The sequence below is a fragment of the Apostichopus japonicus genome, chromosome 10 (assembly GCF_037975245.1).
Source record: "Apostichopus japonicus isolate 1M-3 chromosome 10, ASM3797524v1, whole genome shotgun sequence".
In the NCBI taxonomy this organism is placed as follows: domain Eukaryota; kingdom Metazoa; phylum Echinodermata; class Holothuroidea; order Aspidochirotida; family Stichopodidae; genus Apostichopus; species Apostichopus japonicus.
Window position 1 is genome coordinate 7,224,885 of NC_092570.1, and position 21,952 is coordinate 7,246,836.

General features: G+C 38.4%; 1 protein-coding gene across 1 annotated transcript; it reads left to right on the top strand.

Moving 5' to 3' along the window:
- Window positions 1-7,637: 7,637 nt before the first annotated feature.
- LOC139974943 (H/ACA ribonucleoprotein complex subunit DKC1-like) lies at window positions 7,638-20,895 on the top strand. The gene is made up of 13 exons (XM_071982500.1): window positions 7,638-7,780; window positions 9,273-9,334; window positions 10,130-10,308; window positions 11,660-11,844; window positions 12,345-12,409; window positions 13,177-13,303; window positions 14,178-14,308; window positions 14,708-14,851; window positions 15,551-15,790; window positions 16,247-16,353; window positions 17,419-17,501; window positions 18,764-18,918; window positions 19,910-20,895. Exons 1-13 carry the CDS (start codon window positions 7,774-7,776, stop codon window positions 19,976-19,978), a joined length of 1,554 nt encoding a protein of 517 aa, XP_071838601.1. The 5' UTR covers window positions 7,638-7,773; the 3' UTR covers window positions 19,979-20,895.
- The last annotated feature ends 1,057 nt before the right edge of the window (window positions 20,896-21,952 follow it).

The following is a 21,952-nucleotide window of genomic DNA, read 5'->3' on the forward strand; positions in this document are numbered from 1 at the left end:
CATTTTTAACTTGTTTCTACTTTCTTTCGTGATTGACTTCTTTGAAATCGGTGTACCGTGCATGTGTAAAAGATTAACCGTCGGTTACCCTGCACTTTATATACCGAACATTTTATAGGTAAGTTGAGGTACCGGTATGGTCTATCACGGTTTACGCGATTTATATCTTATTTTGGGCTATAAAGAGCGATGTCACTTTCGCAGATTGTATCATAAGTTTTTTCCATTCCATATTCGATATTTATCTCATAACGACACTGTCCGTAATAACTCGAATAACCTGGTTTTATTGTAATAAATGTTTAAAAAGAAAAACGTGTTTGATCGACCGTAGGGCTATCCGTAATAGCTCCATGACCATGGTCTGACGTAACTTCTAGAATCAGTCGAATATATTCACTACTATAATTACTCGAAAAAAGCGGCGAACAACTAGAGCAGCCATAGGCACCATCCCCCCCCCCCCCGCGAAGTGATTTCGACCGGCTCACGGGGGCCTGGTCAACAATATTTCCATCTGGCTCGAAATAAGAAATGAGAAATATTTCCGGCCCCTGGCTTCTCAATATGGCCCGCGATGTCATATTTGATTCTGTAACTAATTGCTACTAAACCTCATTCACTCTTAGTTACGGTAGTTTGCAACGTTAGCTATGTATTGATTGGTCCCCAGACTGCGTACTCCCCCGCCCCCCTCCCCACAAGCTAAAGAACTCCATTAACTGTAGAAGCTTAGTACCAGCTATGTTTGTAACACTTGGAAATAAATATCATATCGACCGCGGGGGCGCCGGTGGCAATTGGAACCAACTTAGGAATGGTGGGGTGGGGGGAGGGGGAGGGGGGGGGGGTTGTGTGGGTTGGTCTATTACCTATGCCCATGGAATGCCCACGGCTGAACTCGAGACTCACAGGTTGTCAGTTACTCTCCAAATCGAGATATAAAATATAATAATAATTTACGTTCGTTAATATGGGGGAATTATACCGGTTTATGTCATGATTTATAATATAATTTGAAATAAAACATGTGCAGTGCTGAAAAGGTAGGCCTAGATGTCGATTTAAATACGGCATGTTTCTATGATACTTCATACAATAACGTGATGTGCATGTGTAAGCCATATATATTACAATGTATATTACACCATGCCAAAATATACCAACCAAAAGCAGGGGACCAAACATAGTTAAAAATAAAATAGTAAATTAAAAAAAAAGAAAAAAAATACCGGAAGCCAAGGATTGCAGGTGTCATACACCGTGACGTAATTGTTCCTGATCATGTGATCATTCAAAGAGAAAGTAAAACGAAACAGGAAAGTCACCCATCCGGATCTCGTGCTTAGTTTCGTGAATAATGTATAATAGTCACTACATCACGGTATATTAGATAACATATACACCCTATATTATGTGTAACGATGAATCCACCCGAATGAGCTCTATATTTCAGCTAGTTAGAAACAACCAGGGACCGACTTTGAGGTCGTTTCCTGATCAGCCTTCTTGAAAAGTTTTAAATTAGGCTGTGGGAAAATATTGAGCCTACAGCAGAGTATATGCTTTCCGTTATAGTAATAATAATCTTGAAGCATCTAAGGGGGGAGGGGGGGGGGGGGAACTCTTGTAAAAAAAAAGGTCTCCGAGTTTCCCGGGAAGTCAAGCTAACTAAAGGAAAGGTTCTCAATATCGCAGTTTGTACCAACCGTTAATCTGCATTTTACACTGCACCAGTTACAGACTCGCAAACTTACAATGTCTCCTATACCATATGTTGTCATGGGTTTGGTCTCCCTACAACAATGATCAAAAGGTGGCCCATGTGGGTAGGGGGAGGAGGGGGGGGGCAATCCGGTCAGCGAAATATTCCAGTCCGGTCAGCTGATATATAAATAGTGCCTGAGCGCTATACACTTTACTCAATTTAGATGCAATGAGATTTTGATCGTGTCTACCCCGTTGCCGGGCCCGTAGCCATGAAGGGGGGGTGGGGATTCTAGGGCAATGACCGCCAGATTTCGGTTATGCCCCACATTTTATTTATTCAAATTAATCGCTTCAGTAATGGACTGTTGTGGCTCCATGCAAATGCCCCTTCAAACAAAAATCCTGCCCATGCAAAAAAGATACAACAAAAAAGCTGGCAGTACAACTTTTGACAAACTGTCTACGTCCTTTGCTTCACTAACCAATGTTTCCCTCTTGTTTCAAGATTAATTGAGAAAATTTTGAATTATATAATTAATAGTACATGCATGCATCTCCCACATTTCAGTTGATCTCTGCTATACCGACTATGCGCAAACAATCATGTGAACAAATAAAACCTTTCAACCGATAACGTATAAATCTTCCTATCAGATACAGTTTAGAAGTTGTTTAACTCGTCAAAGCAGATGAATACAACCATGAAGGGAAAAAATGACCCCCCCCCAAAAAAAAAAAACATGAAAAATCACTTCGCTATTGATCTCATATTATATCATAACATATTTAACTATAACCTTTACCCTATCTTGCACTTAAAAATTGGAGCTGAAAGTGCCAGGTTATAATAAATTACCAGCTAAATTCACACCTGTTGGAGAAAAATATTTTTTATCTATATTCTACACAGAATTTTACACCAGTCATTCGAATGATTATGTGGGCCGGGTAAAGAAGGTGAAAAAAGGACAAATTGATTTTCTGTCGCATGCATGTGACTCTGACATAATTATACTTTCTGTTTTATATTTCTTTATGTTGTTTTTCCATTTCAAATCAAAGAAGCCCTAATGTAAATACATGTTGTTATGTACGGTCTGGTACTCTTTTCAAAAAGTCACGACCATCGTCTCGGTGTGTATATACGGAAATTATAAAGCTTTCTGTGTTTTCAAGATATCGAAGAACATGTTAAGAGGTCAGATAAGATTTACTTAGGCTCGGTTGTCTCATAATTTTATTATCCGACAATGCATGTAATTAAATCTATAAACTAAACATTGATGGATGGATGGATGTACACACCTTACATATATCTACCTCTTAACTTGACAAATTTAGTTCGTGACATTGTGCATCAATGGGCTTGAAGGGATATTCCGGTGGCTGGAGTTCATTCTGAAATGAAATTTCTTGGTGAACTTTTTATGAAGGCTGACATATATATATATATATATATATATATATATATATATATATATATATGTATATATATATATAAATATATATATATATATATATATATATATATATATGTATATATATATATCTATATATATATATATCTATATATATATATATATATATATATATATCTATATATATATATATATATATATATATATATATATATATATATATACAGGCGCGTATCCGAAAAACAGGAAAAAAGAGGAGGAGGAGGAGAGGAAGGAAGGGAAAAGAAAAAGAAGAAAGAGAGAAAAAGGAGAAAAGGAGGGAGTAAAAGAAAAACGCCAAGACACCGGGAAGAGAAAGAGGAACATTGACATCATTACAGCGCTGATCCCTTTTATATACACAGGGTAGCCAGTGACGGATCAATGATTTCGTAAGGGTGTGACTCACCCTACCCCTTACACCGACAACTCCATTTTTTGACGTTTCCATTTTCCTCTCTCACTCATGATCTATATATATACTATATATGGTCTATCATAACGCGTGTGTGTGTATATACGCTTTAAACAATTGTAGAATTGTGCTATGAAACCAACTGTGGCTGGTCTCGAACTCGACCGTGTCGTCGGGAAACATGACGTATTTTGGGATGGGGGCGACCGCCCGCCCCCCCCCCCCATTCAGCATATTTTTTTTAATGATATCGCTAGTAATTTCAAAATAGAAAGTGCTTGGATGCAACTTAAAAGGTCTGGGAAGTGTCATTTCCAGCGATCTGGGAGACATTTTCGGCCAAAATTTGCTTGTACGCTTCGCGCCAACAAATGGTCCTGGTAGTGCCATTTCCAGCGATCTTGGAGGCATTTTCGGCCAAAATTTTCTTGTACGCTTCGCGCCAACCTATGGTGGCGCTACGCTTCGATAATATGCCTACAGGCTTCGCCCCTCCCTTGGCAAATTCCTCGCTACGCGCCTGTTCGAATTTGTAAAGCAAACAGCAGATATCACACCATATCATCAGTGAGCATGAAAATGGCGTTCCAGAATGAAAAGCCTCAAAGCTGTCCGACTTGCCTGAAAAAATAACCAAAATTTTTGGCGCGCTTCGCGCGCGTTCAACATATTATTTATTTATTTATTTGTTTACCACAAAAGTACAAAGTGGAGGAAGTCTTCTATAAAGCTTAGAAGCTTAACAATGTGGAAGACTCCCTGAAGAAAGAAAAGAAAAGAAAAGAAAAAACAATATATATATATGTGTATGAATACATACATAGATATAAGTACAAATTAAATGTTCAATATATATATATATATATATATATATATATATAGTAATTACATACAGGTATAATTTAGTTTTAGTCAGTAACTAGCTATTATTTCATTACAAAACCACTTCTTAAAGGATGTGATTGACTTTTTACTCTTTAAATCGTTCATTAGAAGATTCCATGTTTTTGTTGCACGGTTTTGTAGGCTTAAAGTTCCAATGGTGGTATTGTAGAGATTATAGTGGGCATGATTAGCATGCCTCGTATTATGATTATGTACATCTCTGTTACTGGTTAAAAAATTGTCAAAGGCAGCTGGTAGTAATCCTAATTCCTTGTCAAGAACCATGTGGAAAGAGGAGTGTACAGTCTATATTTACAGATCAATGTAACTGTAGAAATAATGTTAAAATGCAACCTGCACTATTAGGCTAAACAAATTTTATTTATAAGTGATCTACCACATATAACTACATTTTGAACTTAGCAGAACAGGGCCCAATTTAAAATATTTTGAATTTGTTTCTTACTTAATAAAGAAACTCGTTCTGCTGTTTAAACGGTATTTTAAACTACCACACCAGTTATGGTATAGTCAGGTTTTTTTTGGTCCGATAGGTACGACAAGTGCTGGATAGGGGGGGGGGGTGAGGGAAGGGAGGGAGGGAGGGTGGCTAAGGATAAGGGAAACTGCAACCTCCATTTGATCACAAGGACATTTCGATTCTTACTCCTAGCAGTTCAGTGTAAATTTCTCCTCGTTTTGTTATGTGACTATGACACTATCCGCACACTATATGAAACGGTTAAGGAGATTCAACGGTTTAAGACTGTTGTAATGTTGTTGTTAATGTTTGGAAGACAAACTTAAGGCAAGTGTACTCGATGTTGCGAGTTTACTCGAGCTTTCTTCAACGACGGTCCTTTAATAAATTTTATTTATGATTCTGTAACAGAAAATTCAAGTTGTCATGTTTGAAGTAAATTGTCTTTTTCTTTTGTCATACTTTTCGTATGCGAAGGGAGGAAGGGGAGGAAAGGCAATTATATATGTGGTGTTTAGAGGACTGCAACTTCTATACTACACTTCGATCGTCCAAGCTTATTTGTTTATTGTTTGAGAGGGAGAGGGGTGGGTGGGTGGGGGTGGAGCTAACAGGCTCTTCTATAGCAGCTGCTTATTTGACTCCTAAAGTGCATTGGTTATATAAAGTGTACAACCCAATTTTATTCGAATCAATTGTTCCACTTTCTGACGATGTATATTACAACCCCCGTGAAGATTTAAGTGACATATTCAGGGCAAATGTGAGCGTAAAATTTTCCTAATTGAGACAGAAAGAAATAAAGATAAATTTATTGCCGTTTTATATGTAAGTGATTGCGAAATGAACTGAATTAAGTATCTACCTAAGTGGCATTTATATATGACTCAATGTTAAAAGGTTGTGGCCACCGGCCATTTTAAGAGATAGCTTAAATTTTTATCTTTTTTGTCACAATCTTTTGTAGAGACTCACATAGCCTATAACCCCTTGCATGAGGTGTATCTCAACAAAATGTCCCGCGTAGAGATTTTTTTTGTTTTAGTCACAAAGGAAAAAATTGACATAAATCACTTATAACATGACGGAAGTAATCCAGTCTCAAATTTTTAAAGTCACAATATCCCAATAAATGTCATATTTATATATCTGTTATTTATCATAATTGAGACTATCAATCTATCAATGGCCCTCTTCATCAAATTCTTGGGAATTTTCGTTTGAACTCTTTTGGCGTTAAGTATAGTTTTGAGCGGATGACGCCGTGCATAGCACAGTTAAATAGTTCGTCACCCTATAATTATTCTCTGATATATGATTGGTTTGACATAAAACAACAACTTAACAGATGTTCAATGAAATAATGTGCAAAGCTATACATCGTTAACGTTACTGATCATGAATCTGTACACGTAGCCTAACTAGCCTACACTACTTCCCAAGCACACTGCAGATAGTCCCCTTTTATAGTTTCCATCTTCATTATGGTGTTTTCTTCTTGATATGGAACTAGCCGTAAAAAGTAATTGAAAAACAATTAGATTTGACAGAAGACTACTTCATTAACATATCATTTAAGCATGAACTGACGTCATCACCACTGTATTATACGCATTTGTTTTTACAGCCAAAATCATAAGCCTTCATGAGTGAGCACCTTATTTAATCTGTATTTCAATATAGTTTACTTCAGTTTAAGTGAACCCACTAAAGTTTGAAAACTATGTTTATATATATATTACGGCTGACTATCAAAAACAATACATCTACCTTATAAAAAGTGAAATTCTTTGTTGAACCTGCAGACACTAGCTCCGTGATTTTGAGGTAGAAACATACAAAAGAAGAAGTGGAGGGGAAGTACGGGAAGCCTCAACCCCTCCGGGGCGGGAGGGGGGGGGTAATATAATAAATGACCTCCTTCTCTTAGTGCTAGTTAACTATGTCTAAGTGTGATTGATATTCGGTTGACAAGATGGAAATTTGAAAAGATTTCTGACCGAAATATGATTTCTCCTGTTAGGATGAATGGCGGCGGTATCCATGAAATCACTGTAATGAACGGAAAGTTGCATTGCGTTTGCATTCCATGGTAAAGGAGATGAGGTATTAAAGGGGTGCAAGGAGAGGGCGGGTGAAGGGATTGTTTCCGAAAATGCTGTTCGGACTCTCGACATAACATTGCTAAAACTACCTATCCACAACTTTTTCTTAATGGCCTCATTAGTTATATAGGCCTATACCTCGAATTCGACACTGAACTACAGTTCAATTTTAACCAGAGTAAATTTGTGAATATCAACAATAGGATACAAGCATATACCACGGGATACATGGATATACGGAACGCACCCCGCCCCCCCCCCCTCTACCTCGTCCATTATACACACGCGACTCCTTCTAGTGGGCGTCACATAAATTGACATGCTTTGCATGGATCTATGTATGTTCAATTAACTGGTGTGATGTACGTCTGTAATGGGTTCTTAGAAAAAGGGAATTGAGACCTTGCCAGATCTCTGATGTCAGTTCTAGCATGAAGTAATCTTTCGCAGATTTGGCTCTTCGATTCTCACTCTTATTCTGGTCTTCAATTCCCAAATACTGTATTCTGAGCAACCCTCAACTCCCTCACAATTTGTTTCGACGAGTGTGACAGGAGTTTTTAGTTGCTGCCCTCTACACACCCAGCTGTTGTTCATCGTGCAACTGGTTCACTCACAGTTCATCTATATCGATAGCGTGCAACAGTTACCACGTGTAAAACAACCCAAGATACGAACATCACTGGTACTCGTACTTGGAAACTACCAAAACAAGCAACCATGGAAGGTATAAACAAAGAGCAATCAGATAATTTCACTTTTTCTCAAATATTGCATCAAGAGCAGTGCTCATCTAACTCTTAAATAGAAATGCAAGGTGCCAGAAGTCCCCAGGATTGAGAGTACCTCAGGGGGCTAGGTTGACACTTGATCGTGTACAGTATAGTATAGGCCTACATCACTATGTAAAGCACACGCTTGTACTTGTAGAAACTAATACTATTTTAAGTAAGTTATAATCAAGCCTAGGCCTAGCGTTGGTCTTTTAGCCTAGTTCAATGGAGTAATGTATTGTTATTACCAGACTAAAGCAAACCTACTGTAAGTAATGAGTAGCAACTGAAAGTTAATCAATCACAACTTCTATTCATACATTTTGGTTTTGAAGCAGAAGGGCAAGGCTTAAAATCATTTGTAAATTGTGCAGACCTTAACAATTGTTAATGTACAGCCTGAGGCCAAGGCCTACTCAAATTTGAAATGTAGGACAATACAACAGAGGCCTAGGTTAGTATTTAATTAAATGTAGCATGGTGGGCACTAATTGACACACTTTTTAATCAGGGATTTAATCAATGATATCTATCAATGAAATATCCAAATCACTCAACCCACAGGCCTATGCGTTTTTCCCATGTGTAGGTCATAAAAAATCTCAACACATTTATTGTTCTGTGCCTACGCAATGTACAATTGAGCAGAATTTGACCACAAAATGTCTGCTGCGTCAAGTTCCTTCAAATTCGGAAATATGACACATTCATCGATTTATAAGCTAACACTACAGTGAGTATACATCCATTGACTCTGGATGCTGTTAGCTATGCTCTGAGCCTCCTACTCTAAGCTCAGACAGGTCAGGTCCTGACAGTAGTGGTATCTTGTTAGGGTTATTTTGATTATGAAGCCTTACTATGCAAGAAAAGGCAAGAAGGCCACATGGTTTATGCAATCTCTAGAATGTCATCAGCAATGTTTGCTGACCAGATTGGGTTAAGTCTCATCTTTCCCTGGTCAGATTAGTATTTGTTTTTTTCACAGAGACAAAGTTGTTTTGTGTTCTCAAAATTTAGAAGACATCCCTAAATGTTAGCTAACGAAGTAATGTCCACTAAGATATTTTGACATGGTGGTAATAGTCAGTTTTTTTTAAAATTCTCATTCTATATTGAGAATGCCACTTCCCAGACCTAAGTTACTATTTAAAGAAATGGAAGAATCTGACCGGAGGAAAGATAGGAATTGATCCACCAGATATCCCAAGGTATTGATGACCAAGTCTGATGTACTAATAGGCCAGAGTGACCATTGTAATGATAATAGTTTCATACTATGATTCGTACATAAAGTTATTTGGATTATAATTCGTCAATTTAAGCTCGCATAGCAGTAGGCTAAATTTGCCGTTATAATATAGTAAAGATTGAGGTTTCTGAGACATTATTCTCAAAGAATTTGCAAGAAAAGAAAACCCATCTCTTTAAATCTCTCCTTTACAGATGAAATTCATGTGAAGAAGCACAAGAAAGCAAAGAAGGAAAAGCAAATGTCCAACTTGGGAGTAAGTCTGACTGTTACATATCTTTCACGGCTTATCTCCTCATATTATCTGTTTTGTTGGTACAAGATGGCACCTGAGGAGGTCTTTTAAATGAGGGAGAATGAAAGAGTTCATTTCACTTAGAGGAACAAAATTTAATGCTGTTATGGAAATGCAACCATAGTATACAGGTTTACACAGATCGCCTGTGCTCAGTATTGTAGTTTAATATAATTAATGTTAGACTAATGTGACCACTGACCATTAGCAGAATAAAACTTGTTTGGAGCAAAGATTAACTTTGGTTTGTACCGTAACTCTTGATTTCTGTTGATGACAATGTATTTCACCATTTCATTGCACTATTAACAATGTATTTCAGGAGGTTAGATGTCAGTTTACATAATTTGCAAATTTTCAGTTACTCATTTAAACTTTTTATAAATCAGTATTTAGGTGAATGATATTTTTGAGAATTAATTTGAATCACAGCAAATATCACATTTTGCTTAATACCATTGACTGCTGGCAGGACCAACTTTCCCTTTTACAACACTGACTACCTATGTTTGCATTTGTGTAGCAACTTATTTTTGTAGCACTCTGCTATGCAAAATTTGGAAATGTGGTGACACTAGATGATTGGTTTAATGCTCAGCAATCGTTGACCGGCCTCTTTCTTTGCATTGAACGTAACTTTGCATTTCACTTTCACTCATACAAACCGATCAAACATTTTATCCTGCTGTCATTTCACAATTTGTTTTCACTTCGCATCTAGTCAAAAATCATTCCTTTTACTCCCATTTCAAACAGGAAATCCAACAGAATGTGGACTTCATGATCAAACCAGATTCCAGCCCTGCTAAGATTGACACATCTCATTGGCCTCTGCTCCTAAAGAACTACAACAAATTAAACATCCGGACCGGCCATTACACACCTCTGCCGAACGGTTGTTCCCCGCTGAAACGAGATTTGAAAGATTACATTTCGTAAGTCACTTTGGTTTAGTCATTATTGATTGTTATTTCTGGTGGCAAACAATGTGAAAGGTATATTGAGGAGAAAAATATTCCACACTGCTTGTTGAAAGCCCCATCTCAATATCTGCGCCTTTGAACAACTTTTGTTGATTTTGGCGCTATATAAATGTCTTCTGATTGATTGATTGATTGATTGATCAAGCCCCTAACTTGAGATCATAGTAGTTGATCGAATGCAAGATAGTTTTGACTGGCTGAACCTTCAACTACTCCAGGATTTTGGATCTCCGGTTCCCTAACTGGGGGGCATGAACCCCCAGGGGGTGCGTGAGTCCATCCCAGGGGGTTTGTGGACAACTCTAACATCCACAGGGGGTTCATGGGGGGATAAAGTTAGGGAAACCCTGCCCTAAGGGGTCTGTGATGTCATCTGGGCAAATGCTCTTCAAAAGCTTTATGTAGACTATTATCATCGTCTTGTATATTTATCCTTGAAACTTTCATACATTTGAATTGTTTGCACAGCTGTCAAAGTTCTTCTGTGTTTAGAATTTCATGAAAATGCTTCCCTTTAATATAAACATTCCTCTGTGGATAAAAATGAATGACAAATAATAAAGAAAAAGCAAAGACATATTCAGCTGAATTGCCCTGATGACATCATCCATTCTACTAAATTGCCAGATGCATTCACAAAACAAAAAATGGAGAAAGTCTCATATGCCTTGCATCATGTTACGAGGTGTTACGAGGTTGACAAAATCCCCCCTTTCACGAAATATAGAACGAGAGAATTCGAAAGGCTCCTGAAATGATGTCCTCAAGGATGCAGCGTCTGATATGAAGTCGAGTGAATCATCTACAGAAAGTGACAAACTTTAAAACAAACCCTCTCTGTTATTTTGCCAGATTTATAATACCCCAAGATGTGATACGCTAGTGTATAAATACAAAAGCGTGAGTTGAGCAAAGCACACATACACCATGCATGGGTATAGTTTAAACCATAATTTTAAACCATGCTATAAATCATTAAACAGTTAGGTTGAAAGCAAGGTCAGACCCCATGGAAAGTTCCTTTTTTTTTCATATCTATAAATTACAAAAATGAAAGTGAACTATTATGTAGTCCTGATTAACCCTGGGCCCCCCTTCACCTCCTGCCCCTTTCGACTGAATGTTGCTATCTTGGTACCAACTGGTGTTTGATAAGACTTGACCTGACCTAAAAATGTGCTTTGAATGGGTACGGTTCAAAACGAGTTGTAATCAGGTGGTAATATCTCTGGACCTATCCCCGAAGTTGCACCTACAGTACACACAAGATTGACAAGTTTTAATCTTTCTGTCTGCCTCATAGATCAGGGTTCATCAACCTTGATAAACCATCCAATCCTTCCTCTCACGAGGTGGTGTCATGGATAAAGAGGATCCTCCGAGTGGACAAGACGGGCCACAGTGGGACCCTGGACCCCAAAGTGACAGGTTGTTTAATTGTCTGTATTGACAGGGCCACAAGACTTGTCAAATCACAACAGAGTGCTGGTAAGTTTTTTTTGTTTATGTAAAGCTACATGTTGTTAAAAGTGAAATTCCTCCAGACTTGCAAGTTGTTTGTCCATAAGCATTCCCTGTGCAGTGTAAGTAGTGTACTGGATGTCTCTTGCAGACTGCTGAAAAGTTGCCCTCTGGAAGGGCGATTTGATGTCCTTTTATTGTAGACTGTTCATCCTGGAGATTTATAATCTGCCACTCAGAGTGAGAAATTTAATTTTCCAACATGTAGGATATGATTGGTCCTCTCTATTTCAGAGCAAACCATTCATCTCTCTTGTAAATGAGTTATCTTTGATATTCTAGTGTTTTACCTTTGAAGGAACTGAATCTGGTAAAACTTAAACATATGCAAGTTACATAATATTTCCTGAGGATATTAATTTGTATCATAATGAAGTGTGTTCTACATTTTAAAAAATTATAGTGATTTATAGCAAAATGTATAAAACAAACAAGAGTTTAATTGCTGTTCTTGTCATTTTCTACAGGCAAAGAGTATGTTTGCATCGTGAGATTACACAGTGCTATTGAAAAGGTGTCAAAACTACAAGAGGTGAGTGACAATAGATGTAAGAGGTAAAACAATAGATGTAAGAAGTAAAACAATAGATGTAAGAGGTAAGACAATAGATGTAAGAGGTAAGACAATAGATGTTTGAGGTAAAACAACAGATGTAAGAAGCAAAACAATAGATGTATGAGGTAAGACAAGATATGTAAGAGGTTAAAAAATAGATGTAAGAGGTAAATCAATATATGTAAGAGGAAAACGTTAGATGAAGAGGTAAGACAATAGATGTTGGAGGTAAGACAGTAGATGTTAGAGGTAAAACAATCGATGTAGGAGGTAAGACAATAGATGTAAGACAATAGATGTAAGAGTTAAGACAATAGATGTAAGAGGTAAGACAATACATGTAAGAGGTAAGACAATATATGTAAGAGATATGACAATCAATGTAAGAGGTAAAACAATCGATGAAAGAGTTAAAACAATAGTGCTATGTAAGAGGTAAGACAATAGATGTAAGAGGTAAAACAGTAGATGTAAGAGGTAAGACAATAGTCATAACTACTGAATTGTTCTGTATTTTCTGTATTAAGAAATGCAATTGCAAGGCTACTTATTCTTCTTATCATCTGCTGAAGATTTCTATCATCTGAAACCTCTTAGTGATACACATGATATAACATTGAAGAGAGTCTACCACTGTGTGGATATTTGCTTTAACCTGACATCAGATATTACGGTCGTCTCCTCATGACTGGAATATAAATATATGAATTATCCAAACTCTTTTGTTATTTTCCTCTCAACAGGCATTAGAAACACTCCAAGGAGCAGTCTTCCAAAGGCCACCTCTCATCTCAGCTGTGAAGAGGCAGTTGAGGGTCAGGACCATCTACAAGAGCAAACTCATCGAATACGATGAAGATAGACACTTAGGTAACGTATTCAGTTTACTAATTATAACAACAATCTATATCTGCAAAGCAAAGCAAATTGTAATCCAAATCCATTTCTTCCTCCCAACTGGTTTGTAAGTGTATCATCTTGTTAGTGTGTCATCTTGTTAATGTGTCGTCATGTTAGTGTGTTGGCATATTAATGTGTTGTCATGTTAGTGTGTCGTCATGTTAGTGTGTTGTCATGTTAGGATGTCGTCATGTTAGTGTGTCGTCATGTTAGTGTGTCACAATGTTAGTGTCGTCATGTTAGTGTGTCGTCATGTTAGTGTGTCTCATGTTAGTGTGTCGTCATGTTAGTGTCGTCTGGTTAGTGTGTCGTCTGGTTAGTGTGTCGTCATGTTAGTGTGTCGTCATGTTAGTGTGTCGTCATGTTAGTGTGTCGTCATGCTAGTGTGTTTTCTTTCCTACTGTCATTTCCCTGAGATTAAAGACTGGGGTATTTATTGTTACATGAGAAGTACTTAAACCAAGATGCTTAACAATGGAAGGAAACACAAAAAAGACTTCTAGAGAACAAAGAAATCTTAATCTAACCGAGGGTATTCCCAGCTTTCGCAAAAAGTGGTTGAAACATAGAATGTAAACGGTTTTTCGGTTATTTTTTCGATTCTTCACCCATCTGTTCTCTACATGGTAAAAGAGTGAAAAATCTGTGCAAAATGTCAAGCAAGTTCTTGGTTAAATAATGAGTGGCAGTGTACGCAAGGCATCGAAATTTGAACGAGGTAAAATTTGCTCCAGTTTATGCTCTTCTTATATCTGAGGTACGTGTAAGAGTGAACTGAAGTCAAAGTTTGTCTCTCCTATTTGCACACGTTCCTCAAGTTCTGCAATGTTTGTTTGTGTCTTAGGAATCTTTTGGATGAGCTGTGAAGCTGGTACTTATGTGAGAACGTTATGCGTCCACTTGGGTCTACTGCTTGGAGTCGGAGGTCAAATGGCCGAACTGAGGCGGGTCAGGTCTGGCATCCAGTCCGAAAAGGTGATTTATAGTAGTAAATAATTACAATTCAGATGAAATGTCAGAGTAGGTGGTTGCTGTAACAACGTTTCAATATTTTCGTATATATGCTATAGATCGAAAAGTGACAAGGAAAGGTGGGTGGGGAAGGGGGAGAACTAGTGAAAGTAGAAACTATGGTAAGAAGTATTCAGTTTGGTCCTGGAGCTAGATCACAAAATTGTTTTTAGCAATTCATTTCCCTTGTCGCGTCCCAAACCTTTCAGAAGTGTAAAGTGATAATTCTGTCGTAACTTTATACCTTCTGTGCATAACTACAAAATATATATATATTTTTTGGTTTCATATATATATTAAAATATTAAAATCCTAGAAAACAAGATTAATGACTCTAAGAATTGTTTTTTTGCTCCATTTCAGGACCACATGGCAACTATGCATGATGTCATAGATGCTCAGTGGGTCTACGACAATCACAAGGACGAGACTTACCTACGGCGAGTGATCAAACCAATGGAAGCCATCTTGACCGGACACAAGAGAATTGTACTCAAGGATAGCGCAGTGAGTATTGGGGAACAAAGTGTCCTTTGGCAGTGTCTTTCCTTATCTTTGTGTGTTAGAAGTGACATTTGGTGGTTGGCCAGTTATTTGTCTTTGTTCTCAATACATTAATTTCATATATTGAGCCAAAAAATATTTATATCTGAGATCAACAACAACATATTTCCTCGTAGCAATAATTTCAAGTGATGTTCAACTGTCTTGACCTGTTGTGTCTATGAGAAGACCGACTGTGTATGCTAATGGTCTCTCTGTGATGGGTGAGGAGGTATATTGGTTCGTGAAGCAGAAAGCATCACTCACTAAAGCAATTAGCAACGTTGCTATGTCTTCTATGTCAGTGTGGCAAGTCTGTCCGTCCGTCATAATTGTCTGTAAAATCAATGTTAATATACACTCTGCATGTTTGGTGAGATGGCCTAGACATTTTAGTTGCGACTGGAGCAGGCATGAGCTTTCTCCGCCAATTCGCGGAATATCCGTGATTTCTGTTCTTCCTTGGGGACAAAAGCTATTATCCTAACACACTGTAGCATACGCAAACTGGAGCCTATACCGCAATATTTGCAAAGTTCCGAGATTTTCTTTTTACCCCAGGCTCGTCCCTGCTGGAGACTAATTGTGTTTTTGTCAGTTCACCTCATTAAGATCATCATCAAGGGTATTTCTTTATTAAATTATTTTCATATTCTCTCCCAGGTCAATGCTGTCTGCTACGGTGCCAAAGTCATGTTGCCAGGAGTGTTGAGGTTCGAGGACGGTATCGAGATAAACACAGAAATAGTACTAATGACTACAAAGGGTGAAGCCATCGCCTTGGCAATTGCTCTCATGACGACAGCCACCATAGCAACTTGTGATCACGGTCTCGTCGCCAAACTGAAAAGAGTCATCATGGAGAGAGACGTGTATCCAAGGAAGTGGGGGCTGGGGCCAAAGGTCAGTAGCATCAAGTAACAAGATTGATACCTTTTTCAGTTTTTATGTTTATGTTGATATTTGTGTTGACCTGCTGGGTATTTCAAAGCCTGTGTTATTTCATTGTGCTTGATATGCTATGATGGTTCAAAGTCTTGAAGAGCAATATCTCAAAATATTGAAGCTTTATGTTGTACTCTGTTTATGCGATACTTTTATTTTTAATATTAAAGCATCTTTGTCCCAAATAGTTCATTATGCTGTATTACTTGAAGTACAGTTTTTGTAATTTTTCCATCACCCACTCCTTCTTAGGTAATGCTATTGATAAAGTAGATGTGGTCTGGTTTTACTCTTCTTTTTTGTTTTGAAATAAAGGTTTTCTTAACTTCAAATGTTCTTGATGTTTTTTCTTGATACCAAAGTCTTAAATATTGATAAGATGAGTCCTATTTATTTGTTTGTTATGTACTGCAGGCCTCAAAGAAGAAGTTACTTATCAAGGAAGGAAAGTTAGACAAGTATGGCAGGCCAAACCAAAATACACCAAAGGAATGGGCACAGGAGAACAAACAGGAAAACGAGTGAGTTGGAGATAATACTGGAGGAGGGGCTAGATGGGGTTATATTGGAGGAGGGGCTAAATGGGGTAATACTGGAGGAGTGACCAGATGGGGTAATACTGGAGGAGGGGCTGGATGGGGTCATACTGGTGGAGGGTTAGATGGGGTCATACTGGAGGAGGGGCTAAATAGGGTTATATTGGAGGAGGGGCGAAATGGGGTTATATTGGAGGAGGGGCTAGATGGGTAATACTGGAGGAGGGGCTAGATAGGGTCATACTGGAGAAAGGGCCAGATGAGGTCATACTGGAGGAGGGCTAGATAGGGTCATATTGGAGGAGGGGCTAGATGCAGTAATACTGGAGGAGGGTTAGATGGGGTTATATTGGAGGAGGAGCTAAATGGGTAATACTGGAGGAGGGACCAGATGGGGTAATACTGGAGGAAGGCTAGATGGGTAATACTGGAGAGGGTTGTTAGATGGGGCAATCTGGGAGGAGGGGCTAAATGGGATAATACTGGAGGAGGAGCTAAATGGGGTAATACTGGAGAGGGTTAGATGGGGTAATACTGGAGAGGGCTAGATGGGGTCAAACTGGTGGAGGGGACAGATTGGGTAATACTGGAGGAGGAAACTATTAAAAGAATTACAAAGTAATAGGGCAGAAATTAAAAAGGAAAACTGCTCTCAAAGAGAGGTTTTGTTGAAGAAAAGAGCCTTATAGTCAAAGAATTATTATGTTGGAGATTATTAGCCTGTGGTATTGTCTTGCCAGGGAAGTAATACAAATGGGAAAAGGAAATTATACTTTGCAAGAAAATTATGGTTTAGCATTCAACAAAGGTTAGGACAAATATGACAGAAAACATCTGCCAGGGAGTGTGTTTGTAGCAGGAAAAAAAGACTCCACAGTTAGATTAATCCAAATGTCTCTTTACCCTCTCTTGCTGCTTATAACATAGTACTTACTTACTGACACATTTTTCAAGATTGGTTACGAGAGCAGGTGGTATAAAGTTGACTATGAAGCCATATGAAGAAGTGTTAAACATTAACATTTGTTGCTTTTATATTTTAATTTACAGTGGTAAGAATGGACCCCCAGTTACAGAAGCAGCTGAAACACCAGTGAAGAGAAAGAGAGAGTCCAGCAGTAGTAGCAGTGAAGGTAACATTTAATGAACTCTCAACCCTTCTATAAGGTGGAGGGGGGGGGGTTGTGTGTACAGGGGAAGGGGTATTAAAGAGTAATGTTTGTGTCCTTGTTTGGTTTCTTGGCTTGGAAGGCCAAGGAACATGTATGGTCTACTTGTAATGTGATGGTTTGGTATGTAAGTGTGAATTTGTGACAGGATATTAAAAATTCACATTCTTGATCTGTGGCTGCTTAAGGAGTACCAGAGCCCTGGTATGAGTGGTAAAGGTCAAAGGTCAGCAGCAGTCCTTTACATATATTGGGTGGTTTGCACTCTTGCTATGAAAGGAGTCTAGTTATTGTGGTAAATGTTTAAATTGAAAATTTCTAGAACATGTTTTGTCCGTGGTTTGGGGGAGGGGTCAGTGTTTACAGATTTTATCATTTTCAAGGTTATCAACACCAATGAAACAATGTGGACTTTCTTCCTTCAATGATTGGAAGCTGTGATTAAATCAACTCTGTTAAAAATCCAGTTGTACAGGAGCAGAAAGAGGAAGCACTGCCATACATATTCAAAGGAAGTTATACATTAAAGGCATCGAAGACTCGCCCCAAACCCCGTGCGGCCATCTGAAAAAGTTAACTTTCTGTTGCTTGCAAGTGACGTTTTGTTTGTGACGCTACAAAATGCAGACAGTAATAAAACGTGATACCTTGTTATCTTTAGCTGGACCTGAGATGTCCATCGCTGTATCGTTTGTACACTGTGCTGTGGGTATTGACCTCAGCTGTATGTACTGACTGTACACTAGTGTCTAATTACTGAAGGTAGCAAGCTGTGTGTGTGTTTTCTGGGATCGATGGTGGTGTCTTACACTTCTGTTACACCTCATTGGAAACTAGGTCAGGTTACCGGCATTAGACGTTTCTTTTTGCGCAAGTCTTCACACCCTTTAAGTCAGGTGCACAAGCAAAGGGTCTTTACTAATTTTTATGTGTCCCAAGGTTAATTCAAGATCACTTATAAACTTGATTGTACAATTTAGGGTCGAAGGTCAGTTAACATCACTGGTGGAGAAATATGAGAAACTTGAGATCAAATCCTCTAGATGAGCCTTGGTGTGTTTTTCATATCACTTGACATGCCCCGGCATCCTCTCACACAAACATATTGTTGAAATTATGACATGGTCCATTGAACACATATTCTATTTTGTTGGAGCCATGTGTTGTGAAATGTAAGGTAGATTAGGTTTGAATCCTCTTCAAATATTGTTCATCTGTTCTGACAGGTGCTGCCACAGCTCCAACAACTCCTGTTACTCCAGCAGCGGTGAAGAGTGAGGAGGGTGAGGAGGGAGAAGAACGAAAGAAGAAGAAGAAAAAGAAGGACAAGAAGATGAAACTGGAGCAATCGCTAGAGTCGAGTGCCTTGGCAGATGTCGATGTAAGTAGTTACATTGAACGTTCAAAGCATTAGTCTCCAAACGCTTCAACAAAATGTATCTTGGGTCAAGAGCATTAAAAATTTGCCAATGTACTGAAGATTATATTTCCATTATATCCTTGGAATCTGCAAATGTCTGTTTATTATTTTTGAATTATGAATTTTGAGATACTTTTGAAATCAATAGTTGGTATCTTTGAAGTTCCAAACAACTTGCCTCTGAGAATGGGCAGTATCTTGGTACATAGTACTTAGTATGTGTGACCCCCAAAAAGTTGATTACTGAAAGAAGATTGTCCAGTTTGAAGCGTTAAAGATGGCGGACAAACTGCCCGCATTGATTAAACTAGACCGCAAACAATGTCACTGTCCTGACCTAGTTGTCAATAGATTTGAAGATGCATGGTCTAACCTCTCAGCCCTGCATACTCTTCAAGTGTTCAGCACACATGATTCAGGTTTATGTTAATGACCTGTGCTCGTTTAGGTCACATATGACAGTATTGCCCTGCGATCAGTTACATCAACTAAAACTACAGTTTTAGCTGTAAACTGTCCCAGACTGACTGCCTAGTCTGGGATTGCTACTTCTGTAGTTTTCCCCAACAGAAGCTGACACAATTAAATCTGGTGAAATATTGATCGATGATAGTTTGAAGGACTGTCTACGATTTCCGCATTCAGTGGAGCAGTGTGCTGCTGGGCTTAAGGTTGTGTCAGTGGCATTTTTGAATTAGATTTGATACCTCTTCTTCACACTAATTTCCAACATAAGCAAAGTAAACAATAAAAGTTTGAAGCACATGTTCACTGCTGGACTATCTACGATTTCCACATTCAGTGGAGGAGCAGTGTGCTGCTGGGCTTAAGGTTGTATCAGTGGCATTTCTGAATAAGATTTGATACCTCCTTCTTCAGGCTAATTTCCAACATAAAAGACACTTTTTACCACTTGTCCATTTTCCTTTGACTTTCATCTCATCATCAACAGTCCACCCCTGGAACGGAAAAGAAGAAGAAAAAGAAGAAGAAGAAGGAGAAAGAAGAAGACTCGAGCTAGTTTGATGGAGACAGGGAGGGAAAGAGAGATATTCCGCATCAGTGCCTTCAGAGATGGAGTCCAGATATAAGAAAAACACATTCCATCACTGGAGGCCCAAAAAAACCCCACCATGTCATGGAGAGAGAAATCTATTTCTAGAACATGACGTCATACATATCTGCTGAATGTCGGGAATAGATTTGAGACTTGTCTCCTTCGGGAAGTAACACAGCCGGGAATTCCTCAAAGGCTGTAACGGGATATGTCCGGTCAGGCGTCTTCAGGGAAACTTATCTCTTATCGCCGGCAGGATGAGCACGTTGCTGTACAAATGCATAGATGTATAATAAGCGATCTCAATTTCATCCATCTTGTGTCAGAGCACAAAGGACAACAGAAAAGGAGCAATTATATTCTGAAAGATTCAAATGATTCATGCACGTGCAGCCACCGAGACAGACTTGCTGCAAATCACGTAAGCGCCGAAGCCAGTTGTAGACTTAACCTTCCAGGTCAGGAATTGTGGTTTGAACTTGTAAATATCCTTCACATCCATAAATGTTAATTGTTCCCTTCGTTTGCCTGCTGAACAGTTTTCAAAGCCGTCATGCTTGTGGTTTTCTTTACCCTTGGAAGGCAATTTGTTCTAGCTCTAATCTCAAAACAGCAGTATAGTTGACTGGGTGAATGAAATTGGGACCACTTTAACCAGACAAAATCGGCTTTGTATTATTTCGGCGTACTTTAATCATCCAATCGATGCATTCTTTTTGAGATCAAACTTTTTCCTGACAGTTTCACACCTACACAAAAGTGTTTTGTGTACAAAGTTTGCGCTCATTTTATTAACAAAAGCATCATCTTTCTCACATTTCTAATGCTAAATTAAACGAATTTGGGAACCTCCATGCTGCCCCAGTTTTCGTGTGTATAATTCAATATTTGTTTATGTTGTTGAAAATTGACAACTTTTAGCGAATATCCCTGACATAGATACATTAAAATAATTTGTATGCGAAGCATATTGGTGATTCCTTTGGATTCAGAAGATTATTCGTTATCACTTTTAATTATATAAAAAAAAAAAAATCTGTGATTGGTACAGGCCAAGTCAGCTGATAAGTAGATAGAGAAGGTATATCATGAAAGATTCTGTAGGATCGTACAGAGCTATATGGTTTGTAGGGGAGGGGGAGGGGTGTGACAAGGTCAAAGGTGTTACAGTTGGTATCCTTTACTCTACCATTGACATTGGAAGTAAAACTCATAGGTTTGAATTCAGCCTGCAAAGCAGATTTGAAAGGTCGCCCACAATCTTACAGAAATATGATATAGATGCAACCCTTTAGGCCTTTGGATTGAGGTCCTTGCCTACCTGGAACATTGCTTTATTTAGAAGTAAGATTTTTGATTGTCAGACCAATGTTTTTCATCTGTGTCTCTTAGAAACTTAATTTAGAACCCATGATCTAGGGGTGACTATCAACAATAAAAATGAGTGTAACACATTACTGAATATGGGTGGGGAGGGGGGGGTGGGGAATGATGAAACCAGGTGTTTTTGGGTATTCTTTACCCTTCTTCTCTATTACTTTCATTTAGTTATTCCGGTGGAGTTGGTATGATAGGGACAGAAACATTTTTACCTCGTTGAATAGGTTGACCATCTCACAAAGAGCCTATTGGAGAGCTGGACTGTGAAATTCGTCTTCTTTTTATCATGCACTGTAAATATGGACGCTTTAAGATAGTAGTATCAGCTGGCTCAAGGGTGGGTTGGCAAGTCTTTGAGATAAGGATGTGAGTGGTTTTAAGACTACCGATTAAGAGACTAACACTTCAATACCACAGACACTACTAGAAGACTCTTATCAAGCTGCGGAAAATGCAGAAATTTTAATTGTTAGTATTTGTTTCTGTTTACTTTAGAAACATGCTCCAATAAGATCATTTATTTGTATTGATATGTATTCCCATTTTAAGGAACATATT

Bases quoted from the DNA above. Each gene is read 5' to 3' on its own strand.
- LOC139974943 (XM_071982500.1), top strand. The intron at 14,309-14,707 runs GTGATTTATAGT...GCTCCATTTCAG, and splicing joins CTGGCATCCAGTCCGAAAAG to GACCACATGGCAACTATGCA. The intron at 17,502-18,763 runs GTAACATTTAAT...CTGTTCTGACAG, and splicing joins CAGCAGTAGTAGCAGTGAAG to GTGCTGCCACAGCTCCAACA.